Genomic DNA, 27,141 nt, shown 5'->3' on the forward strand with positions numbered 1-27,141 from the left:
ACAGTGAAAGGGGGGGTAATCCTTATCACATTTTACATCTCTTATCAGAGTATAACTGAATAGTCAAAAATCCCTCATACGAACAAAAATAACGCGTAATTACGCTGTAAGATCGGAAAACTATGCCACTTCAGCCTGCTTCCTCTAAAGGTATTGCCCATTTGCAGAGTCTGTCAGGGAAATATGTTTATTTCTATGCAGAAATACATGAAAGTTAATCACTACTTAAAGTTAATATATAATAATTTTTCTTATTTCCTGTAAAAACTTAAATTTCACCCCTTATTCCAGTGTATCTACTGATAAGTATTTGTATGTAAATATAATTACCTTGTAATTCTAAGATAAAATACCTTGAAATTCCTTTTAATTCTAGGGGAATTACACCCATATTATAAAGTGCTACCGATTTTCTTGCTACAGTCACGGGCACTGTTCAGATTCAAGTTCCTCATTTTAAATTATATTTTCTAAATTGCCAGAACACTCTATCAATGAGATTTCAACAAACAAACAAATAGAAAAACCAACTACAATTCCAATCCTATGAGACAAAGTAAGCTCATAATCCTGTCTGAAAACAAGCATGTCCAATTTTAAAATGTGGTCAAAAATGGGAAATAATGAACTTCATCTGTTGGCAGTTATCAGTTTTACCGTCATGGTAAAAATAAAGATTTTACATATACATTGTATATACATTGTATATACATATTCAGTCCCGAGCCTCTTCAAGTTATAAATACATTGTATATACATGCTAAAGATGGTACTTGCAGCACCATATTTAGCAGCAATAATGTGAAGTCATTGTTTTCTGTGTGACTCCATCAGTCTTTCACATTATTCTCTTCTGTACCAGGTTGCTTTTTTTCATTGAGGGTTGTAACCACTGATTTATCGGCAGCTCTCTCACAGCATCTCAGTCAGGTTGAGGTCCGGACATTGACTGGGCCGTTGCAGCACCTTGATTTGTTTCTTTTTCAGTCATTCTGTTATGGGTTTGCTGGTGCGTTTGGGATCATTGACCTGTTGCTTGACCTAATTTTGCCCAAGCTTTGCCTGTCGGACAGATGGCCTTTCAGACTTAATGACTCCAAGGTGCCCAGGTCCTGTGACTGCTAAACAAACCCAAATCGTCACCCCCTCCACCACCGTGCTTGATTGGTGATATGATGTATTTGTGCTGATAGGCTGTGTTTGGTTTTCCCCGAATACAGCACTGTGCATCAAACACCTCGACTTTGGTCTTGTCTGTCCAAAGGAGACTGTTCCAGAAGTTTGGTGGTTTGTTTAAATGCAAAACCTGAGCAGTGCTTTGAAAACCATGCTGCCATGGTCTTTTTATAGTAAGGAGGCTTTCTTCTTTTCAAGTAAGCAATACTTGTTTAGCCTTTTTGAACTGTACTGTCATGAACTTTAACATGAATGTTTTCCACTTCTGAATTATCTTTCTTCTTGCAGAACGATGGATTTGAATGTGCAGCAATAGCTGTTTCTTTAAGATCATTTCTGATTTCTTCCCTGGATGTGTATTTACATAATTGTAACACCTGCTATGGGCTGGATTATTATTATGTCCTGATACATAAAAATGTAAAATTGACAGACTGTGTTTTGTGCTTTTCTTTGCATTTATCTTTCTGTGATTCTATAGTAGTAAACAGTAATTTATTTCATTTTTGAAGAGAAAATAGAGTATTTAGGATGGCAGGTGGAGGTTCTATTGAAAAAGAAAAGCTAAAATCTGCTAACCAAAACATGCCGGTTTGTGAACTTGGTTCTGTATTTTAAAGTGTGGACCTTGATTGTGAACTAGTTCATTTTATTCTGCGTGGTCCGAACTTTCCCATTTGCGCAGATGCAAACCATAAGAACAACAAAAGCAGCATAAGCTAAATAAATGATTTATTGTACAAAAGAAAAATGACAGTAAATAAACAACAAAAGGCAAAAATAATTGAACAGTTACTCATATGCACAACCATAGAACTACAAACGTGGGGTGATTTTTCTTTTTCTTTAACTACACAAAGAACAGAGGAATGAAGAGGGAAAGAGAGAAAAACATTAGAAGCGGTGAACCTGTCCAAAACATCATAAATGTCAACATTTGGGTAGGTATTTACATTTCTTACTCTCATATAATTATATGGAAAAAAAACCCTCTTACATATACCAGTATACAAAGACTAAAATTCAAAACGTAACTTCTCAACAGCTTTAACCATAGTTAATATTTTGACCACGCGTTACCAGAACTGGTACCATCAGTCACTCTGTCAATAACTAAATCTGAACCTGAGAGCAAGGGGACCCTGTGGTTTTCATCTGTTTTTGGAAGGTTGGGGAGGGGGGGGATGTTCTTATGAGTAAAAGTTTCTGATAAACTCATAGCAAATTTTTAGGCTAACGTGAGGTAGACAGACTTTGAAATGCATTGTATTTAATATTAATAAATAAAAATGGACCAGCTTTTTCTTTTTTCTTTTAACCCAACCACTGCCCCTAAACCAACTTTTTTTTTCCTCCCTTTGAAATTTTCTAGCATATTCCTGCAATTACAAAAGTTACAGCACACAACATGTCACTCTCTACTTTGGCTAACAGTCCCTGGGTACTCCTCCCATTCTTACATGGGTGCTTTCACTTAAAACACACACAAAGGCAAAAGCAAACAAACAAAACCAAAAAATATTTTTAAAAATCCCCAAACTTCTACGTAAGACACTCGACTCGTTTTTTTTTTTACGTCAAAAGAATGAAGTCTCTCTAATGCGGTGACAGGTTAAAGTTGATGGGCGGGCCTTTTCCAGTTAAAGCATTCTACAGTCATTGATCCAGACACTTATTACGCACAAGACTTATCAGCCAAAGCAGGCGTGGAGGCCTTTCAGGCCGCTGCTACAGTACATCCAGGTTCAAGATTTGATAGAGATCTGTGAGTGTATGGACAGGCCCCCGCTTCAGACAAAGTCAGGAAAGTGTGATGGTATCCAAAAGAAGTGATAACCTCGCTAGTTTATGGTTCATCACCAGAAGCTTGAATAGTTTCTTTTTTTTTTAACCTATACTGTACAAGCTCTCTTGTGCTTGGTAAAACACAACACTTACCTCCTCACGCCATGAACGTCCCATAGTGCAAAATTTATTGTTGGTAAGGTAGAGTGCCCCCAAAAAGGTTTTTGTACCCCTTTTTTTAATATATACATATATCATTTATATATAATGTCAGAAGGCTCTTCCTTTATCCAACAGCATAGTGCTTTCGTTTATAACAAAAGGATAGCTTTGCTTTGATACCCAGGAGACAAAGACAAGCTTCAAGCATACTAATTCTACTCTGCGTTCAAGCACTAACAAATACTTTTTTTCCCCATTATGACAGCGATGATACAGTTGAGGTTGATGTGGATGGGGGCATTTCAAAATGCAGTCAAATATGTTTTCGAAGCTAAAATCAGTGGTTGAGTTAAATTATCTGTTTTTTTTGTGTTTTCTTTGCTGTAAATCATAAAAGCTAAAATGTCTTAGTACAGTACTGCACTTTTGCATTTGTATTTTTATCCATTCTGAAACAAGCAATGACAAAAAAAAGAAGAAGAAAAAAAGCATGAACTGGCGTGTCAGGAGTAATGCATCTAGTACAAACACTGCACAAAAAGAAATGTAAACTTAAAGTGATAAAACTGTAATCGTGGTTTGTGTTAATTTCAGCTCAATTATTCACTTAGGAGGTAGTGAGCATTTGAGCATGGAGTCTTTTATTTCAGGGTGTGCATTTTGTTGTTTTGTTATTTTTTTTTATTACATATTCAGTCCCGAGCCTCTTCAAGTTATAAAACAGTGCATTTAACTCTCTGTTTTAAACATTTACTGCAAAAGCTGAACGTGATTTTCCTTTGTTGGATAAATTAAAAACAAAAAACAAAAACAAAAACGCAAAGCCTGCCCTCTTCCTTCTCCCCAAAACAGTACTGAATAACTTGGTGCATCTGGATTTCAGTTTTTCTTTAGACTTCAGTGTGCAAGGTAAACTCTCTTTTGCCAAATGGTTAACAGCAATACTGAGTTTATGTATCTGCTTTTAAAGGTTGAGCTGAACTAGTACAGTTAGGTCCATAAGTTTTTGGACTAAGATGGATTTTAGATTTTTGCCCCTTTACACCACTAAAGGTGGATTTTAAATAAAACAAGCAAGATGTGATTGAAGTTCAGGATATTAATTGTTTAGGAATTCATTCATTTTCATCATAGTTCTCATATCCATAGTTTCCATAGCTTTCAAAGGCTCAAAAGTAATTGGACAATTTACGGACTCCAGGCCTCGAGTGCCAGTGTCCTGCAGGTTTTAGATGTGTCCTTGATCCAACACAGCTGATTTAAATGGCTAAATGACCTCAACATGTCTTGAAGTTCTCCAGAGGCCTGGTAATGAACTAATCATTAGATTCAGGTGTGTTGACCCAGGCTGATATCTAAAACCTGCAGGACACCGGCTCTTGCGGCCTGGAGTTCCCCATCACTGCAGTAGAGCATGCATCTCACGTGAAATACAAAAGTAAATGTAGACGGTAGCTTTTACTGTAGACGGCATTTTAGTATTCAACTATTCAAACAATAGTTCAATTCAAAAATTCAACTATTAAAATGATTCTTATATTTAAAGTATAATAATTTATGCAGTTAATTTTAAACCACTGAAAATGGGGGACTATATATGAAAATAGCTCCTAAACAGTTAACGCCATACTTTTGTTAAACCCCTTAAATTAAGGCTGAACTTGAATCACATCCTAAGGTTATGGACCATCTGCATAACCCTTTCTTAATATTTAATTACAAAAATCTAAAAAGAGAAGAGATTTTGGAGATACTTAAGAATATCAAACTCAGGTAACACACATTAAAAGAGGGTGTAGTTTTATTTTCTTTGTTTGTTTGTTTTTTTCTTTTTTTGGATATCTTTAACACTCCAAGGAAGATTTTGGATTTCATCTAATGGTACGTCCAGAAGTTAAACCTCTTCACATCGTGTTTGTTTTTGTTTCTGAGCTTTTGTTAAAGTGATGGATTGCAAAATAATTTTGATAATGCCCCTTTGAGAACATTTTTATCTCACTGGAAGTAAACGTATTTGTGGAATGAAGCATTTGCGAACTCACCTCAAAACTGGAATTGCTCTTAAAAGTGTAAATGCTCCTGTCTCCTGTCATTTCAATCCACTAACCTGGATATTTCACAAAGATGTCATTAAAAAAATATTTTAAAAATCCACAAAACTAACATATATCCTATAGCGCCTCATTTACCACTTTCGAAAGCTGCTCCACAAGTACAGCCTCTTTAAATCATTCATAATGTACGGTATTTCCATCACTCAGTTCCGTTTTGATTCTTATTTCATTTATAACTTTTTTGTACAGTTAGAATCAGTTTAATTACTGGACAAATGGAAACCCAGTGGAATGCTTTTGTGGCTGAGCAGAAGTGAAATCTGGTGCCGAGGAGTGGGTTCTGGTGCCAGGGGAGAGCTCAGAAAGGGTTTCAGGTGGTTTAATGTGGGCTTTACACAAATGTGCTTCCTCCAGCAGCCTAAGAGCAGCCACATCGATCCACCACCATCCCTGGAATCTTGCCGTGAATGATCTGCTGCTTGTCATTGAAGTAGAGCATGTTAATGGGGGACATCTTGGTTGGGGTGCAGCAGGGCCCCGCGGAGCCTCGCGGGTTGGCGTGCTGCACCAGGTGGGTGTGCGGGTATTTCTGCATGAACATGTACTCGCACTGGCCAGAGCAGTAGTTCGCTTTGTAGCGCTTAGGGGCAATGATCCAATCCCAGCCGAACGCCTCAAAGTCCACAGTTAGAGGGTAGCGACAGCAGCGAGACTCGGTGGAGTGCTCATCGCAGTCCAGGCCGAGGTTTCTCCGAGAACGTTTGGTTGTCTCGAGAACCTTCACTTCCAGAAACGGCTGCTGGAATCAGGGGGAGGAGGGGCAGGACAAAAAGAAAGAGGTGGTTATAAGAGAACAACAGCAGAGACATGACAACTGTCAATTGACTAATAATATTTTCTCTTTGATCAAAATCACAAACGTCTAGATAACATCAATTATTTTCAATTGATGCCTTAAAAGGCACCAACATTTTGGTCTGAGAATTTAGTTTGTATTGTATGTGTTTCTTTTAAACTCTTACATTTTGGTGTTAAAATGTGTTAAGGAAGTAAAATGCTTTTTAATAAAAGAAAGAAATCTTACAATTATTTTCACTCCAGTAAGAGGGCATACTAACCACTAGACACTGGTAAAGCAGACTTGGATTTGTCAGATTTCAAGAAGACAGATGGTAATGATCCTTAAGAGCTTTTCACATAGAACAAAACAACAGCACTGTTGCACTCTAGAACCCACTCTGCTTGTGCTGTGCAATCATGGTTTGCCACAGTGTTGAAAAAAGCAGGGCACAGTGTACTACTGAGGTCAAGCCTCACGCTGTAATGTAGATTTGTGTAACCAATGGAAATGCACAATGTCAAGAAGCGGGCCCATACTGACATTTCTGTGTGGTTTTCTCTGTTGCAAGTAAAAACCACATTACCTTGTCAACCATGTTGGATATCTTATAACGTAGGGTAAAATGAATTGAGCTCCAGTCAAACAGGGCTAGAGAATCATCCAGTGTGTGTCATGAGGGAAAAAAAGAGAGCCTTCCCTGACCAGTTGACAAAAGGCTCCCATTCATACTTTGAATGGAAGTGATGGCCTTACAAAAACTGTCCAGCTACTGTACAAATTCTTGTGAAATTGTAAACGTGTGACACTATCAGAAAAAAAGAAGATTTGCCTTCAAAGAAAAAGTTGCCCACATGATTGTGGCTTTAGCCATCAACTGCCAGCAACAATTCACAACTGGATGGGGAATGCTCATTTTACCTTCGCAACTGGTGGTTGCCAGGTACTGTAAAACCAACTCTAGCCCTGTGTGACTGGAGGTTACTGCTATTAACTGTTTTAACTCATCTCAGTCAGTCTAGCTGAACAGCAACCAACTCTTATAACCTATTACCATACAGGAATGATAAGTGATATTCCTTGTCAGCACTATAGCCAGCCTGACAAAGAGTTGTACTTCTGTTGAGCCGAGTATACTTATAAATGAATCATATCTATTTTATTTTATTTTTTTAATTTTTTCATGTGAACGGAGAAAGTTTTTGCATTATATATGCTTCTCTTGGGCAGTATTGTTAGAAGATATAGCATACACTTTCAGTGCTATGCAGATGACACCCAGCTTTATCTATCCATGAAGACAGATGACATACAACAATTAGTTAAACTACAGACATGTCTTAAAGACATATAGACCTGGATGACCTCTAATTTCCTGCTTTTACATTCTGATAAAAATGATAAAAAAAATCCTCTCTTAGTTCCACATAATGCACTGAGCATTTGTTCTACACTTTGAATGTAATAATTTAATCATTAGTAATAATTTCAAACTCTGGCTCTCTACCATGTGTGTCTTTTGTCCTGTCTTTCTCCCCTCACCCCCAAACAGTTGCAGCAGATGGCTCCCCCTCCCTGAGCCTGGTTTTTCTTTCTCACTGTTATCAAGTGTTTGCTCATAAGCAGTTATCTGATTGTTGGGATTTTCTATGTATTATTGCTGGATTTTTGTCTTATAGCGTCTTGAGGGAACGTTATTTTGTGATGTGGTGCTATATAAACGAAAACAGAAGTGAAGTGAATTGAACTAATTAAATGTTAGCATATTAATTTATTCACTATACAGGAATTGCACCATTCATCAACGGGATTCTTACAATCAACCAAATCTTTCTTTCTTCAGCTCTGATTAGAACATTTTATCCATCCACACGTCATTTTTGTGCAGTGCATATTCAACCACACAAAGAAAACCACACTCTGGGAAGTCGTTACTCCTGTTTGCTATTTGTGATGAAACAGTTTACTTCTGTTCTAGTTTATTTCCTCTATTTATTTGTGAGAATTAAACAAAATTAAACAACAAAGCAGTGTTTTAATCAGCATGCTTGGACGTCTGTTTCTGGAACAAGCCTGACTAACCGTTTCTCCCTTCTTCCAATCTTTGCACTAGGCTAAACTGCAGCAGCTTCGTATTCTAAATACTGTAAATATTATAATCAAACTTTGGTAATAAAAAATAACTTATTTTCCAAAATCCTGAACTATTTCTTTATTATCTTGAACTGAGAACAACTAAAGAGTCAGACATAGACAGGCAGGGTGCTACAGGCAGAGAATTGGCCTACCCTTACTTGCTTTATCTTCTGTTTCACTCTAAAAGGAATCATAATCTAAAACATCTATATTACAAATAAGATTTAAAGCCACTGACTGAGATCATAAACTGTCAGCGGTTTGTTGTTCGATCAACTGATGTGTTTTGCAGCCTAAGGTGTCGCCTCCTGCTGCCCTTTAGAGGGAGTGCAGCTTCAGATTTGTTGACTGAATATTATTATCTTTACCTGCACAATATATTTGTCCAAAACCTTTGCAAACATCTCACCTCATGCAAGAGAGGGGCCAGTCAGTGCATTTTAAATAAAGACACCAATAATCGCACCAACTCAATCCACCACAAAATGGATTCAGTGAGTTAAGTACAAAAACCCACCAAAGTGACTTCCGAGTTGTTATTTGCAGAGGTGGCAAAAGTACAGACTTTTTGTACTTAAGTAGAAGTACAGACTATCAGTGCTAAAATGAAAATGAGTAAGGAAGAGGTTAAAGTGGGATTCAGCAGGTGGAGGAACCCTAAAATCAGTTCTAATGGCTCACCATCGGGAAAGGGACTCATCATGACTCTCAATAATTTCTATTGAGAGCTCTATTAGATTTTCTTAATGTACAGGCTGTTGTCAGCTGATCTTGTCTGCTACTGCTCTGAGTTTTACTGCTTCTTGTGGATTTACACAACTGAGTTGAACCAGATGTAAGCAGTTGATGCATGAGTTGTCCTGGCTTATTTTCATCCTCTACAATGACAGTACACTGTTTATGCTGTTTTTATGGATCTAAACATCATCAGCTTAACTTCAAATTCATCTCTGCTACACTTGATGTAACCTAACGCTGACCATGAGCTCCACAGCCACTGTGCACCAGTTACACACACTGTTCTGTACTTTAAACCCATCACAGTACAGCAAACTAACCTGTTTATCCTGCACTAAACTGCAGATAATTTTCATGCAACCTTTAAATGACACAGTTAGTCCCCCTCAGTTTGTTGTGAGACCTGCATTGCAGCAGGTCTCACAATTTGAAAAAACATAATGACGCATGTGCAGACCCAATAGCAATTTTAAAAACACTAGGACTACCACTGAGCAGTCCTTACTTTTAAATATAACCTCTCTTTCTTCATCTCTGAGTGAAGTTAGCTCTCTTTTTTTTCTCTCCCTGCGAAATACAGCAGCTGGACCTTTATCTACAACACACTGTGTGACAAACTGCACACAAACAGTTCAACCCCTGATTATAACACATGGTTTTACCTCTTTTGTCTCCTTTTATTCGACATCCTCTAGTGATTAATAGACTAACAGGACTGCTTTTTATGTGTTACTGTTAAGGCTCAAATTGGTTTGATGTTTGAGGGCTCACAGTGACATGAAATAATAACTTCCCTCAAATCCATTAAAACCAAAAGTAACGAGTCTGTTTTACAAATGTAAGGAGCAGAAAGTACACATACTTGTTTGAAAATGTAAGGAGTAGAAGTAAAAAGTTGTCAGAAAAATATCTACACAAGTAAAACACAGATACCCAAGAATTCTACTTAATCACAGTAATGAAGTATTTACTCTCCACCAGAGGTGGGAAGTAACAAAGAGTTACAAATGTAGCTCAACCATTCTATCACCGACGAAATAACAGATATATCATAAAATCCTTGATAAAGATATGTATAAAGTGATGACTTATTGTGAATTGTCAAAGTAACATTTGTGCTAAAATAAGCAATTGATATCTGAAATAAAAGTCTAGTAACTGTACAAATAGCATTCAAGTAATATTCATTCAAGTTCCCGTACCACAACAGCAGATTCTGTGAGCTTTCTGCCATGTCAGGTGCTGAATTCATCTAACAAACCATATGGGCTCTTGACTCTATCGTAAATGAAACATTTACAATGCTGTGACATACGGTTTTATAACTCCATCATTAATATTCATGTGGTGATCTGGACATCTGTGTGCAAAAGATCTGATGGGAAAGTAGAAATCTCTGATACGTCTAAATAATGTAAGAACAAATATATTTTCTCTTTAAAGACTTTGATCCACTTTAACTAAACAAAATGGATTTCATAGCACTTCACTCACACGGAAAGCATTTTTTCTACTGAACTCTGAACACAAAGAAACCACACTTGTAAGTGAAAAAGAGAAGAAAAAGAATTAAATTCAATAGTCATTTTATAATTAACTAAAATGTATGAATTAATTTGTCAGCTTTAAATAAGAAACACAACTTTCCATTTGAGCACTGACTCCGTGGGCTTTGAGAGAAACTGGTCTATTCAAACATCGATAGCTGACTCTGTACGCTTGGTTTGATTCATGACCCAAGAGGTCATCTGCAGGCTACCATAACCTTGACCTTTGGGCAGAGCGAGCACATCAAATATTTTACTCCATCATGTTTGTTTTACAAAGCCTTCGTCTCCCCACAGTGATTCCAGCTGGGCTCGAGCACACTGAAAAGAGGAAATAAGCTGAAAGGCTGTTGGGGTGAGACCATGTCAGCCTGGCCTTTAGGGCTTTTGTTGTAGAAAAAAGACCCAGAGGATCAGGAGGAAGCAGAGTTTGACTCTTTCATGTCTTTCTTGTTGTGTTTTGTTTTATTTTTGTACACTTGCGTGTCTTTTTGATCTTTTCCTTTTTCTTGGGTTACCAAGAACAATATAGCACACCGCTGTGTGCTCCGAAGGCAGCGATTTATTGGCCGAGACACCAGAGCTGACCCCTGATACGTGTTGTGAAGATCTGACCCAAATAATCACTTGGTAAATATTTGGTGTTGCTTAACCAGGATAAGTGGCCTACATAATCCAACAGGGATGTTGTAACTGTCAGTTGCAGTAATTCTGGGATTGCTAACTAGACTAATGGTTCATGAGTTTTCCTTTGAGGTTGAAGGTTGAAGCAGCTCCATCCATTACATCAGAGGTTTAGCACTGAAAAAAGTGAAGCATACTTCCCAGCAACCAATCCCAAGTATTCAAAGGAACACTGGGTAAAAATTCATCTTAATTATTTGAAGTTTTCACATTTTTCCCCAGGGTGAACCATCGCAAATAAACATGTTGTCATCCTAGAAGGATAAATTTTAAATGGAATAGTCCTTTAGTTGGCATTGTTATCTTTAAGAAAGTGAAAAAGAAAAGATTTCTACCTAAAACTACAGGAATAAAAATCTGATTTTCTGAAAAGTATTTTGCACAGAAAGTTTTTCTTGTTGCATTAGATGCCATTGGCAACTTTGGTGATATCCATAATGCTTAAAGCCGATCTGAAAAAGCTGTGTTTTCAGTGGATGGAACTGAGTTTCGAGTGGTCATGGCTGTTTTCAGAACCCAGATTTACCAGTACAGATATGATTTAAAAACAGAATGATCCTCAGTTTGAAATCATAGAGAAAATATATAAGGGCACTCAGAAGTAAAGCATTAAAGGGCTTCAGCAGTTCACTGCGATGTTATGACTTCAGGGGGAGGATTTTCTGTTTGATTTAAAATTAATGCAGATTCACACACACACACACACACACACACACACACACACACACACACACACACACACACACACACACACACACACACACACACACACACACACACACACACACACACACACACACACACAAAATGTGCTACCAGCTGCAGAGCTGCTGGAGATATTTCTTCATATAAGGAACTATATTTAAGGTCCTACAGTTTTGTGTTGTTTTGGATGGTTTTTTTGGCATTTCGGAATTATTTGTGTTTTGTTGCTTAAAGTTTTTTGCCGCATGTTTTGGTGTCTCTATCATTAAAGTAATGCTGAGCTTTAGTTGTACTATAATATTTGAGCTCAGGTTGCTGTTTAGTTGTTCTAGAGTTATAGAGCCTATTAAAATGAGCCTTTGCTATCAATAAAGTTACAGATAAAATTACCTATCACTGTCTCACTGTCGTCAGCCTAGTTTTGCTAGATTTCAGCATTATACAACACTCCCCTTTTTATGGACCTCCGAATTTCATCCGCTTAGACACCCCTGTGTTTTCTTCCTGTCTTATTATTGTGTATAAGTTTTACTCTACATCCTTCAAAGAGTCTGTTGTAGAAGTAAAAAATGTAGAGAGACAGAAATGATGCACAGGATTACTGCCTTCTTTTACTTTTTTTGCTCAATTGTTAATAGCAACTTATCGACTAATAATATGATCTTCTAATAATGGCCTTTTTTGAATAGAATCTGAATTTGCATGTGCACAAAGTGATTTCCCTCCCCGTCCCAAGGACAGGTCTGAGGGTCCTTACCAGTCCCTCCTCCCCAGGTCGCAGTGAGGTAACTGCCAGGTCATTGCCGCTCTCGTCAAAGGCGTTGATGTCGATCCCCCAGTTAGTGTGGGGCTGTTTGAACCAGTTCTGCAGCACGTGCTTAAAGTCAATACTTTGCCAGTGGCCGACCCTGGAGTTGAGCTCTATCTTCAGGGAGCGGATGCGTATGTGGCGGCTGCCCTGCTCTGTGACTGGCTTTAATCGCAGGATCTGCAGGTAGACGGTGGAGGTCTGTTGCAGCGGTCGCAGATACACCCACAGCTGTGCCTTCAGCACCTTGGTGAACATCAGTTTGGGGCTGAACTTGAAGAAGCAGCAGCTGGGCTTTCCATTCACCTGCACCAGAGGCTCCGCTGTGAAACAGAGGAGATTCAGATTTATAGAAGCACATGGATACAGTCACAATCATCCTCATTCATCATGTTCATTTCACCAGCTTTAAAGAGAGTTTGCAATTTAGTGTAAATGCAAAAAAGTACTCGTATTTATTCTGGTTTCTACCACTAATCGAGATATGTTTTTTCTTTTTCATCATTATCTTTTCTAAAACAACAGACAAATAAAAAAATCAAGTAGCAGAAATTTAATGGTCGGTGTTTTGGACGTACAAATGCAAAATCGCCATCATCATCAAAAGGACAAACCAGCACGCTCTGTTCATATGCTGCTAATAAACAAAAGGCATCCCTCCAACTGAGTCATGTGAGGTCTTTAGAAGACAACAGAGAATTAATTAATTAGGAGAATCTGCAGCATCACTATGCAGCTTTCTTTCTCTACTGTTTCAGAACAGCTTTCATGAATACTCAGAGGAAAACAGAAGCTTCAGTAAAAGTGGGATTTTCTCCTCTATAATATAAAAATAAACAGTGCATTATGAAGGCATCAGAAAGCATTTATGCACTACTTCATGCTTTGTAATGGATCATAAAACCTGTGACTGTGATAGGCCTGCATGGCACAAATAAACAGAAGCACTGAATTAGTTAAAAAGGGTTGCACTCTTGAAAGGATACTTCTTATTCTAGATGTAATAGTTTGTTCTTTGGGGAAAACTATAGTTACTATGTTACATTGTAAACACCTGGAAAAGTGCCCATAATTTACAGAAACACTGTCATCTAAACCAAGGGAGATACCTGGTGTTCATTTTACAGCATGACAATGTCAAAAAACAAAACAACACCCCCCCCCCAACATTTATTTTAATAAAAGCAGCATGTCTGTAGTAAACTGACAGCCATCCTCAGCCTGTTTGCTTGAAGGCTGTCAGTTATCTATTCACTTACATGTGTGATTACATTAAGGTTGGAAAACAGATACATTTGCATATTAAAACAAGAATCTGTAATGGTGGCCAGTGGCCAGATGGTAACCTTAGATTCCCCTGGGTCACTCATAATGAAATGGCCTACTCCTGCATTTAACTAGCAAAACTAAAACATTTCAAGGTTTCTTTTTTTTTCTAGTGGGTCCCTTTCATCCAAATGTATTTGGGGTCTGGATTAAGGGTTATGTCACAGAACACAAGGCGTCCCTTTAAAGAGCCAGATTTATTCCTGTCATGATCTCGGGCGGGCTCTGGTGTTTTGGTGATTTGCACCACATGTCAGATCTGCACATGGTCATTTACATAGACCTCCATCTGATATAATGACACGTCCATCCATTGAATTCGTTCATTCATTTCCATGTAAAGCGTTCATTTACTAAGGGAAATTTATTCTGTATCTATTTGGCATAATAATGTGCCGAGAGTACAATAGAATATTTAAACTGTCCATTATCTCTGAGCAAATCGGACACATTAAAACTACAGATTCTGCACTTTTAGGAGTTGCGGTTGTCCATCTTTTTAAAAAAGAAAAAAAAAACTGTATCGACTTGTCAATCATTGCTAAATCTGAGGTTGCTCGGGCAACCTGCTTCCTGGGTCAAAAGGTTATTTGGAACCTCAGCCTAGTTAAGAAATGGGATCAGGGGTCAAACCTGTCAGCCTCTTTACATCTCAGGGGTGCTGGGGAGGGGCAGCTCTAACAGCCAGATTGAGTTTGAAGGTCAAGGTCAACCCTTTGGCAATAGTAATATGTCTTTCTTCACATCACGCCGTTTCACCAGAGAATCGTTGGAAACCTCAGGCGCACACATAACAACGCTGAATCACTTTGTTGTTGTTTTGATTAGGGCGGAGATTCTGCAGCCAATAGTGAATTGTTTATCAAACCAGGAGAGGACACTGCAATTTAATTATGGGCATGCATTGAGGGATATGAATTCACTGAGGTACAGATGGACTGTCCATTAGAAGAGTCCAAGGCAAGCATTGAATAAGGGCCAAGCTAGGGACAGACGTGGTCCTTCAGCCTGTATTTCCAAGTCATTAGTGAGTGTAAATTATACAGTGTCTCACGCTGGACAAACAATGTTCCTTTTGGGGGGTTGCTGGGGTCACAGCAATTAACGTGGGTGGTGTTGTGTTTGTTCATCAGCACAAAACTGGGAATGAATGATTCTGCAAATTTGCTTGTGATTAATACTTTTTGTTGTTTTGAATCACTGCAGATGAGGACGCGAATACACCAGCACTTCCTTTGCAAACACATTTCATCGCCTTTGTTAGAAAAAAAAAAAAATCCAACAAACGCTGAGGGGCTGAAATGGTCAGTTTCTCAAGCAGAGTAATCCGAGAAGCAGGGCCTGCACGCCGTGATCCAGCGAGGACCCCGGTTATTAAACACACATGCACAACATATGAGCTACGTCATGTTAAACAATGACTGCATTGATAGGTGAAATCAATTTGTGCCTTTATGGATCCTGTTAGTGCACAAGTCAGAGGCAAACCACGGAGGATGAATGCCTGCAGCTTAATTACACCCCACGCCTTGCCACAGCGTTCCACGTGTGCAAAACGAGCAGGTCTAGCTTGTAAAGACCCGAAAAAAAGCATTTTTTTCCTTCCACCTGAACTAACCGCTGTTGAAAAGCTTATAATTTTATGGCGAGACTGTTTTTATGGCTTAATTTCCTGCACAATTTACACAGGTATAAGCTCTGTGTTTTAACACTGACTTCAATAATGAAGTCAAGATAAGAAGTCTGATTATGCGTCCAGCACCACCTACTGGAGCACAAACACCTCTCTCGTCAGCTAAACTGAAGATGAAAAGTACAAACTAATTACTTTACAGTAAGAGCACTCATCTCATTTTACACAAACTGAAATCCAAATTAAAGACGGAAAGAAAGAGGCTGTGTTTTTGCAAAGGAAACCAGGTTTGTTTGATTTTCCTCCTCGTTTTTCCTGCCTGCTTTATTATTACAGCACTTTATTTCCCTGTGGTATAATTGCAGCATATGTAGCGCATGGATTTTACTGCCAACACGCAGCGGGCCTGCAGGTGAGCCTATCAAACATCTGGTGGACTCCCTGGGTACCTGTGTTCCATGGCTAGCCTCCTATACATGCATGTAAGGGGAGCCTTATAGAATATAAGGGTTTATTCAGCATGCCATCTGTCCGTTTTCATACAATCCTCGCCCATTTAAATGCTTTTAATAAGTGAACACAGCGACGTTCCTGAGGGATGGATGAGAACTGAGCCGGGTAAGCTGTTGAAAACAGATGGAGAGGGAAAGTTAGGGTGTAGTTATACAATGAATAAGTAATATGAGACCAAGGAATGCACCTAGAAGGATAGATTTTTTTTTAAATATACTGGAGTGTGACAAGAAACAGATAAAAAAAAAGGAGACTTTTACAAAGGTTTCTACTGTTTTGTAGTGGGAACCTGTCCACTCAGTCACATACACAGTACGCCTCAATATGAACTTATCTGTTATATATCTTAAATTTATTTTTTTAAATCAATTAAAAAATGTTCCTTGTCAAATAAAGCAAAGAAACAACTTTTTTAATAGTGAATAATCACATAGTTTGACCAGAGTTCATAAACTGTTTATATCCTTTCCTAACTTGTATTGGAAATTGCAATGACGCCTAGCTGTGCAGCAGATTACACCAATCAGGTGGAAGTACACGGCTCAGATGTGGTGGTGAGAGAAATGGTCACCTATTGTTAATGTCCACATGGATAATGCATAATAGTATGGCCCTAGATAGGAGTTTCATTTGCATATATATCTATATTTTCTTTTCTTAATGGGAAATGCAAATGTGCCATTTTGTAGTGAGTGTGTGTTTGGGAGCCTTCGTGTTGAATAAATGTGACTCTAGGGTATCCCTGCGCACCTCGGCATATTAATCATCGTGACACGTTCACGACCCTTCTAATAAGACAGGGGCCACAGTGCACCCCCTCAAACATCCCATCCCACCCCAGCCCCGCTCCCTCTTTGTTTCTCGGCCAGTCCCAGGGGAACGGAGAGGGTGGTGGGGGAGGCCGAGCTCGAACTGAGGATGGAGGATGTGTGTGCGTACTTGTGTGTGTGTATGTGTGTAAAGTTAGACCCCCTCATTCAGAAGCCCTCCCCGGGGACAACGGCAGGCACAAGACTCCTATTAGGACTGAGCACAGTAGCCCCCCAGGAGCAACAAAAGACACCTCCTAATGCACCCTGTTCTAGCTCAGTGAGCACACACACATGGAAACACGCAGCCACACATAAATGCACAACATACACCAGCTCCAAACCAACTGCCCTCAGCAAACACAGTAAAACTCATTGTTTTTCGGAGTTTCACATGTTTGTAGCGAAGGGGCACGGCTGCTGGACAGAAGGATGGGGAGAGCGAGTGTGCACTGAGAACAGCAATAAGGTGGACAGCTGGACAGCACGGAGCACGCCCGGTTCTCACCGCTTGTGTTTGTGTGCAGCCACACATACATGCAGGACATTAAAGCCACAGGACAATGTTCTGCTTTGTCAAATGCAAAACTTTTCTCATGCGTTACACAAGCAAGTAGAGGGTTTTAATTGATTCAAAGGCATTTTTTTTAAATCGCTATCAGACTTAAGTGAGAATGAATACTAAAATATCAGATGATTATTTAGTTTAATAGACACAGAACCATAAAATAATAAAAATAAATAAATTTACAGGTATTAAATTCCCCCAACTGTTATGCACAGTACTCATTTCTATGTAACAACACGTTTAACTTCCAAGGAAAGTCAGAGCAAATTTTCCTATTTGAGCTAAAATGACCCAAAGAGCAAAAAACTAAACCAAACAAAAAACTTTTCTGTGAAACTTTAGCCAACCTTTTTTTTAAAACTACCAATCAGAAGTACTCACACAGAGCTATTTTAGACCTTTAACTTCCTGCTTATTAATGTTTCACATTATTCACATAAAACAAAACAAAAGAAAACACTGAGATGGTGAGAGTGTGCTTCAGCTCAAACTTTTCACTGCAGCTACCCCAAAATTCTGTCAGTCAGGTGGATATTCATCAAGTTTACAGACATTATTATCTCAAAACAATCTGAAATTTCTTGTGTAAGATTACTGTTTAAGAGTTCTTCAGCAGGGATGTATCACTGAACTGCACAATGGAACAGGGAAGGATATAATCACTTGTGAAGTACTTAGAGATTTTTTTTTTTTTTTAGCATTTATTGTCTAAATCTCCATGCTACAAGTGATACCACATGCTACAGCCATAGTATGACTACAGCCTAGGGTATTCTGGTTGTTGAGTCACAATGAAATTAAGTGTAGAAATATTTTTCATTTTTAAAAGCATTGCATGAAACTTTTCCAAATTGCTCCATATATCTGGATATCTGGAAATAACCGTGAGACAGAAAGTTGCTGGAAAGAAAACAAAACAAGACACAAAACAGAGAATGGCACTAATGCAGATCCATGAAACCAGAGCTGGAACCAGTTCTAAGCTTGGTCTGGCTTGTCTATTAGACCAGGCTACTTCATGCAATAGGTGGTGCTTTTTCTCTCTGACAAAAACAGGCATAAAACGAGAACCATACATGAGTAGGTTGTGCATTTGGTGTTAAACTCTTCAAGGTTAGAGGGACTGGGTGTGTGCAGGCTGAGTTATCAGAGTTTAGTCCCTGCAGTGGAGTGATCTGCCTACTTTAGTGCTCTATATATCTCTTGACTGGGACAGGAAGGTGCACAGGTGGCCTAACACTTAATGTTTGACGTGCAAATTTTAAAAAGCCACTAAAAAGTGACTGAGATTTTATTTTAGCACATACAATTCTGTCTCCATGCATACTGTTTGCCATATCTGCTCAAATGTGATTGGTCAATACTCTTTGGACTACAAGCAGACTACAAACAGACACCAGAAATCTTCCACAGCAAAGCAGTTGTCCCTTACTTATGGATTCTCAATATTTAAATACAGATATTAGCTTACAGAGATTATTTGTCGGAAAAATAATTTCAGTGTTGCTCTTTTCATTCCAATCTGAAGCTGACATGCTGTGAGATAACAATACATAACATTAGTTTGTGATGGACTTACAGCTCAGTTTGATGGGAAATTAAACCACTGCATCAAAATGTAGGTTTATTTATTAAAATTTGGATTCTGAAAAATGTTCACCTGAGCCATAGCTGGTATTTAAAAGCAAAGCAAAACTAAAACAATGAGCACAAATGAAAACGCACACTTTGCCCCACTCTGTTAATAATGTGTCCGATAACAGAAAATATAATTTTTGCTCATTTTATTAGTGATCTGTTCAGAAAACAAATGACGCACATCCTCAAAAGTTCAACGTCACAATCATTACGTATTATTATTTAAAGATTATAGTGAAAAGGCAGAAAACCTTTTACATTTTTATAATTTGAACTACTATAGGAGAAAGAAATACCTATGAACAATAATATTATTATTTCTCAGAAACGTTCATACTTTTCAAAGCCATCCAGTGGGCTGAACTGCACTCTTACATGCCAGTTCAAGCCCTGAAGCCCTGAGATCTACAGTATATCACTATGCACCAGTACATCCACCATTTATGTTGCATCCAATTTTTTTTAGAGTTGGTAATATTTAACAGTTACCATTATTAAAAATAAATAGCTACAAGTTACAATCCATCAGCAGCTTCGCACCCTTCAACATCTAATTGTTGCTGGATTACATAACAAGGCCAGGGCTACTGCTTCAAGGAATCGAGGTGAGAATTCATCAAATTTCAGCCACTGGCTGGGATTTATTATGTCACTTTAGATGCCTGCTGAAATAATAAAATCACATTTTATAATTATGCAGATGACATCCTCATTTATCTTTGCTATCAAGTTACACCTTACAGACAGCTAAAAAAATGTGCTTAGAGGTGTCTCAACTTTCTTTAAAAAGGCCACAATCATATTTTCACAGACATAGCCAGTCAAACTTTTAGCAGATATTACACGAGCAAACTCTCACTGACCCCTTTTAAATTTCTACACTAAATGTTTTGTGATTTTTTTAAAAAATTCATGTTGAAACACTATGTGAAGTCTTTTAAAATTGAAATCAAATGTTTCATTAGAATATGTTGCACAATCAAACACGCACTGACCGATCAGCAGCTCCGGCAGCCTGAAATATGAATCGCCTTTGTTCTTAAAACTCCTTCCTCTGCAGCTCCTATCCCTTACACATTCATGTCAACTGTTTAAACAAAAAGCAAACACTTCTGCCTGCAAGTTCAAACTCACTCAGCTACTGAGAAAAATCCCTGAGGCCGCCCAAATCTGTCAGAGCCTGAGCCAAGAGTTTTCTCTAAAAGGCAAAGTCAGTGTGGCCAGATTGTGCCAAACCTCCCTCGAGGAAGCTTTTTTCCCTCTCTTCCTCAGTTATAATCAACATAATATGGCCATAGTTCCCTTTACGAGCTTCTCTTAATCCGTTTCTGCTGTACATTATATAAATCAAACTTGGCCCTCGTCCCTAAAGAAATTACTCAAACCATGCATTTTCACAACTTCCATAATGAATGTCCCCGGGTGATGCGGATATGGTGAGGAGAAATACAACCACAGGTGATAAATACGGGACGAAGCTGCTCTCTTTTGCTGCAGAAAAGAGGCTGATTAAATTTTCATGTAGATAATCATGAGGTAATCCACTGTTCATTGTGCCTCTTTCCGACACACTGGCTCCCTCGTGGGATCCAATGTTGCGCCCACGCAGCATTTCGTTTGCTTAAATGCCTTAGATTTAATGGACTCTTCCATAAACTGATCCTCAGCACCTCCTCACACATCACCACACAGAGCCTGAACACATTCATCAACAATAATCCCCTCAATGATCTCCATTTTATCTTTTCACTCCCCTTCTCCTCCTCCCCCGCGTCCCTACATAGGCCTTAATTACTGGTCCAAAGTAATTATTTCGTTTATTAGTGGAACATAACATCTGTTTCAGGTCTTTTTAATTGTACCTATAAAACCCTTCCATTATTTCTGTCCCTTTAGGATAGGACTGGGCTGCTTGTTGCTCCCTGCGGACTTGCTCTCTTCCTCCCTCCGCCTCCCCACCCTTCAGAGCCACAGCATGAGCCACGGTGCACCTATCTTCAGCTCCCTCTCTGAAACCCTTTAAGGAAGCAACGAGGAACTCAGCAGCGATACACACACCAGCTGAAAAAGCAGCAGGAGGAAATATTTGTGTGCAGTAGTGTCTTCAAACACTGATTAATGCAGTCTTACATCCATTCTTCTTGTATTATTGATGAAGGCGGTATATTTCCAAATGCCAGGGGAAAAGGCCGGCTGCAGGGACTGGTACACAGGAGCGTGGGAAGAGAGGAAGGAGGCTGGAAGGAGTGAGATTCCTGAGGTCCTGGGGAAATTTTGTCCCTGTATTAATAGACTTCGGTCCCTTTGAAATTTTATTAGCCATAAAGTTGACGGTACGTTGTGCAATTTCTACAGTCGTACGGACGTGTCTTAAGTTTTTACTCCTTTTTAAACAAACAAACATGAGCCTTTTAAACAAAGGTTCATGCCTCAGCGCCCAAACAATTCAAACACCAAAGTTTATCTTTCCCTGAACTGATGCCAGCAACTACACAAGGAGAACAGGTGTCATCGTCAAACTGAGACTATATCTATAAAAACCTCACATAGTCATCAACTTCCAGCAAACACTGACCAGTGAGTTGAAGACAGTCCGGCTGCTGGTGCTCTGTCCTTTTAGCGCTCTCCCTCTTAATTTTTATGGTTCCTGCACCTTCAGGAAATGACCCTTTTATAGGGTCAACACTATAAAAGACTTGTTTGTGTGTGTGTGTGTGTGTGTGTGTGTGTGTGTGTGTGTGTGTGTGTGTGTGTGTGTGTGTGTGGGTATTTGTGTGGTGGGGGGATAAGTGTTCAAGTTACTACCGGTTCGTCTTTGCTGCCAAAGAAAGAGACCTGATGAGGTTAATAGTCTCCTCTTCCAATATATCACATAGCTGTGAACTCTGTGACCCTTTTTGTCAATAGGAGAACTTTTCTCTGGAGTGTGTGTGTGACTGTGTGAGTAGGTGTGTGTGGGCACCCTGTGTGTCTACACAAGCGTGCACATGCGGAAAATGGCACATACATACCTCGACATGCGTGTGGATGTCTCTCTTTAATCGAGAGCTGTGTAAACCGGTGCTCATGCTGGCTGAATGTGGTTCACCTGAATAGGATTACATAACAATGCCAGTATAAAATGGCATAATGTAGGCCTCTACTAAATCCTCATTTACTGAACAAAACATGGGATAAAATAGTTTAAAAGAGAAAGTGCTATTTAAGGATGCATTCAATCTGGTGGTCTTGAGTTCTTCTAAACCTTAAGTACTCATCCCCCTAACGGTAAGTGTTTTGCTGCAAACTGCCAGTCATTTCTCACATTTTGGACACACTGATATGTCCATGAGCTGGAAAAAAGTGCAAACATAAAAGAAAAGAGTCTTTACAGCGAAGAAAAGACATTCACTAAATCTAAAGAATGACCAGCAGTACAATAACTTTCTTGTGGCCTGCAAGTCTATTGCAGTAAATGAAGTGCAGTAACTGTCTGAGCAATTACTGTAATGCTTCTTCTGGTGTTTTCTACTGGCTGGCAGAAGTCATAAAGTGTGGCAAATTAGCATTAAGGCATACAGAAGACGAAAAAGGAAGAAAAAAAAAGAAGGAGGAGGAGGTTGCCGGTGGCGGAGGAAGGTCTGGACTAAAGGTTTTTTGGACAGGTGACAAATGAGAGACCAGTGGGGTCAAATCCTCACCCCACCTCGGGCAAAACAAACCAAGCCCCAAAATACACATAATTAGACACATAAATCAACAAATAGGAACACAAATAGAGCAGCTCACACGCAGATACACATGCATGCATTTGTTAATAAAAATTCTCTGACACGCTGATCAAAGCCGGGTCACTTTTTCTGTGAGGGAAACAAGCGGAGTGGTTTACCTAAGCAGCACGCTGTACAGAGGGGAGATGTTTCAGTACATAAAGTGCCGCACTATGATATAAATAGATGTACTTTTCCATGAAATTTCATAGTAATTACAGACCAGGAAGCATGGACCCTCTCAACCCCCACTGCGGCACCCACGTACCTTGAGTGAATACTAAGAAGCAACTCTGGCACAGGTCCAGTTCAGTATGTACTGTGTGAACCCCCGTGGCCCAATCAAAGGCAGTGTGCACGACCGTGAAAGGGTGATTGGGTTCGAGGTGCACAGGGAATAGTGTTTGAAGTCTTCCTTCTATCAGAGAGACAAAAAAGGGCACTTTTAATCCTGTGGGATAACTAAAGCGCCACAGGCAAAGGAGATGCGCTCATTCTCTCAATTCTTCCATGAGTACCGAGGGGGGAAAAAAAGGAAGGAGAGAGAGGGCTAACCGGGAAGAAGGTGGAGGCGGGCGTGATGAGGAATACAGAGAGATAGAGAGAGAGAGAGCTGATGATAAAAAAAACAGTAGCTGACGTAAAGAGATGAGGCAAACAGATGAGAGAGGAAGTGCTGCTCCCTAACATGACAGATTCAGCAGTAATGTCAATCATTAGCTTCTCTAGCTGCTGTGGGGCCGTCAGAAACGCACAATAAGCTCACACAATGCCTTTTTCTGGCTTGACGAGATATCAAATCCCTGCACAGTGTGTATGTGCGTGTGTGTGCGTTAGAAAGAGAATATGTTTGCGTGTCAGGTGGTGCAGAGGATGAAAACCAGGGGTAAAAATATAATTTGAAGTCACTGTGTTTCCCAGAATGTACACTGAGTGTGTCAGCAATGCAGTCGAATGTGAGATTTCTTAATCAGCCGATCAGAGAGGTGACAATAACAAACCAAATACACCCTACATGTGTTTGTGAGCAGGTAACCAAAGGGAAAACAGAGACAGCGCTCACGTATTTATGAACTGCTGCTTATATTAAGCAGTTTGAAATCAAAGCAAATTTTTTACAGTGATTTCACCTGCAGTAAGACATCATCTGTGCACTGATATCCTTTTTATGAGTCACAACAATCAAGGCAAACAGGAAACTTGAAGGATATCTGAGGTTCAAAATAATGTGAATAATGTGAGAACTAAACAGCACATATGGCCTCCTCTAACTGCATTGAAATAGAGCAATTTAGAGGACATTTCAATAGCTAACATTTGAGTTAATGTTTTTTTGTTGTTATAATGACAAAGACAGGTGGTGCTTTCCATTACAGGTGAGTGGCAGCACACACACAGATAGATAGATAGATAGATAGATAGATAGATAGATAGATAGATAGATAGATAGATAGATAGATAGATAGATAGATAGATAGATAGATAGATAGATAGATAGATAGATAGATAGATAGATAGATAGATAGATAGATAGATAGATAGATAGGTCTTTGTTCAGCCAGGGAGTGAAAAAAAGGATTATTTGCAGAGTGTTTCATCCGCCTTGTGCAGAATATATTACGTGTGTAAATGTTGTTGAACCCCGCGCTTCACCAGGAAAAGGTCACACACTCCCCTCGACCCTAAGTGATTCTCTGTCTTTGTGTACTCTTGGTGAAAAAAAAAAACGAGCTGCGCCTATAAACTTCGCATTTAAAAGGCAAGTGCGGCCGAGGGGGGCCGCTGCATGAGGCGAACAATAGCAGCTTTTTGGACACACTTTTTCTCACTGCGATGAACAGCAGGGGAACCGGTAGAGCCTCCTATAAAAGAGCGATAGAGCACAGCTGCCAGGGTTCAAAAGTAATTTTATAAAATGTCTCAGAGGGGGCCTGCCTGTGGTTTATCTGTGGATTTATGGGAAACAATGGGAGGGCGAGCAAATTGTTAGAGGACAATAATCAGAGGGCCTCGAGATGTGATAACTCCAGAATTTAAGGCCTTTATGCAAAGGAAGACGTTAAAGGATAAAGTGATGCAACTGCCAGCCAAATGCTGCATTATCATTAATAATGCACTTGACATTCAAACGGCTCTGCCATGCCTCGTCTTCTTAAAACGTTATGGGAGAAATGGAGTTTAACGTGACAGCAAGGAGTCCAGCAGCTAAATATGAAACACTCAGCTTCATCATCATAGTCGTCATGAAAACAAAAGTCAATCAAGCCATATTGGCGCTGTCCGTTCAGAGTGATGAGGTTCTTTGTGCTGCCAGTTATTGATTTATCAGTTTCACACATTATCCCCTCTTTTTGACAGCTGTCTAATTTTACCAGTTAGTTTCCTTTAATCTCAATCACTAAAAGTAGGTTAGGTCACCGACTGTCCACGCAGCAGGCCTGAGCCACTTGAACCTATCCTGCTCCGCAATTACGCGCATGACGCATTTGGAGACAATATCATTGTTAGGTTGTAAACTATTACTCACGCTCAGAGGCCATAGTAATCACGGACTCCGTGGTGGCGTGGTACTCATCCTCCTCCATAAACTCATCCTGGGACGAAGCATCTCCCTGGAAGTCGTGATGGTCCAGAAGCTGCTGGAGCGGGGGCGCCTTGGGCAGCAGCTGATTGACCACCTCCCGGCTGATGTTGGGCGCCTGCTTCAGACGCAGTTTGCTCAGGATCTGGGACTTGATGGTCTCCAGTCTCAGCACTTTGCTCTGCTCCCTCCAAACACAAGCGGAACACTCGTGAGAACCGGCGTCCTCATCCAGCAGAGATAGCCCGGCATCCGTGGGCGTCTCGCTGGCAGGAGGCAGCAGCAGATTGGGCTCATCGCTCCCCGACTGTCCCAAGGAGATGAGCACCATCAAGCACAGTAAGAAGTTGTACCTCGGCATGACGATGCGTGGACAACAGAAAACGCAACTTTTCCTCCCCGTCCTTATCTTGTTTTTTACGCACTTTATTCCGTTAGATCCCGTCTCTCGAATCTGCGCCGCTCCTCGTCTTAGCCTACAAACGGCAAAGAATAAGTGACATGCATCTAATCCAATACGATCAACCCGAAGTTTCTCTTTTTGTAATATTCTTTCTTTTTCTTTTTTTTTCTTTTAACAACAAAAAAAAAGTGCGCGCAGAGGGTGTCGGTACAAGCTCCTTTGATTGAAAGTTAAATGCCTGGTGAATGCATAGCCTGCTCACGTGCAGTATAAGCTAATTGTTGATTTCTGTACAATTTTAGTCCACGGAGGTGTGAGTATGTGCAGAGGTGTCACTGGAAAAATGTGCAAGTACGGTCAAAAAGGCGCTCTTTATATATCTCAGCTGCCCGCTGTCGTAATCCGCCTCCATTGGCTAAGATTGCAACAAAAGGCTTTTAGGTCTGTCACCAAGTCAAGAGGGACAGAGGAAGGGAGGGTGTGCGCACCGTTAAAAGAGTATAAATGTTTTTACAGTGCACAAACAATGTCTCCCATTAGAGATAACCTATAGCCCAATTAGGTTATTAGGATGATGGCAAACTGCTCACTACGCATGTTTTTGTGTTTTGTTTTTTAAAATAGGTTAAATGTTTTATGGTGCCAATTTAAAAAATCAAAATCAAAAAGAAAAAAGCTAAATGGATTTCTTGCAAATTTACCACAGTCAATCATGAAGCGTGCACATAACATTTATGGTGTACATTAATTAAACTGCTAACTCGAAGATAAGAATTATTCATGTAAGTCTGCCAGATGGTATTATGCAGATTATTTAGATATATTCTTGTAAGGCTCTTCAAAATGAATGTGAAAGTTTTCATTGAAACCGGTAAGAAAGAACAAACTCACGGTTTCCTTGAAAAATAATAGCTCCAAATTCAGAAGGGTGCATTCATCAATGGCTGATCATGATTTTGATAGATTATGTTTAATAACCCTACACTTCGGAGACTTTTGAGCCATTAAGCAGGAGCATGTCTGTAAGCTCTCAATTATAATGTAGATGGACTCATTAGTATACACAGACCCGTGTGAATGCCATTTGTACCTATCAGTATATGAACTAATGAGCAAGTGACGCATGTAATTATAGTGAGCTGTGGAATTTCAGTCTTTCCTGAAACATCATCCAGCGATATATAAACATGTGAGGTTGTTACTTAAATGGTGCCCAAGAACCACTGTCATATACATATTTTCATATGTATATCACTTGGGTATTTTTATAGTTCATTTTTTTTCTTCC

The 27,141-nt window shown here is 39.5% G+C and overlaps 1 protein-coding gene across 2 annotated transcripts; it reads right to left on the minus strand.

Annotated features, from left to right (window-relative positions):
* Window positions 1-4,499: 4,499 nt before the first annotated feature.
* LOC116326603 (growth/differentiation factor 11) lies at window positions 4,500-26,172 on the minus strand. Of its 2 annotated transcripts, none has more exons than XM_039612163.1 (3): window positions 25,397-26,172; window positions 12,583-12,956; window positions 4,500-5,973 (listed from the first exon to the last, which is right to left on the minus strand). In XM_039612163.1, the coding sequence occupies exons 1-3, from the start codon at window positions 25,809-25,811 to the stop codon at window positions 5,596-5,598; spliced, it is 1,167 nt and encodes a 388-aa protein (XP_039468097.1). In that variant the 5' UTR covers window positions 25,812-26,172; the 3' UTR covers window positions 4,500-5,595. The 2 variants fall into 2 exon arrangements, with proteins under 2 accessions (XP_039468097.1, XP_031603806.1); XM_031747946.2 differs by having other exon boundaries at window positions 4,500-5,976.
* Window positions 26,173-27,141: the final 969 nt, after the last annotated feature.

This window comes from Oreochromis aureus, linkage group 5 (assembly GCF_013358895.1).
Source record: "Oreochromis aureus strain Israel breed Guangdong linkage group 5, ZZ_aureus, whole genome shotgun sequence".
NCBI lineage: Eukaryota > Metazoa > Chordata > Actinopteri > Cichliformes > Cichlidae > Oreochromis > Oreochromis aureus.

What these genes read in the sequence shown, in the direction of transcription:
- LOC116326603 (XM_031747946.2), bottom strand. Translation starts at nt 25,811, where the DNA reads ATGCCGAGGTACAACTTCTTACTGTGCTTGATGGTGCTCATCTCCTTG. An exon ending in GATTACTATGGCCTCTGAGC is followed by an intron (nt 12,957 to 25,396) that starts GTGAGTAATAGT and finishes TCTGTTTCACAG; the next exon opens with CGGAGCCTCTGGTGCAGGTG. An exon ending in GACCTGGGGAGGAGGGACTG is followed by an intron (nt 5,977 to 12,582) that starts GTAAGGACCCTC and finishes CCCTGATTCCAG; the next exon opens with CAGCCGTTTCTGGAAGTGAA.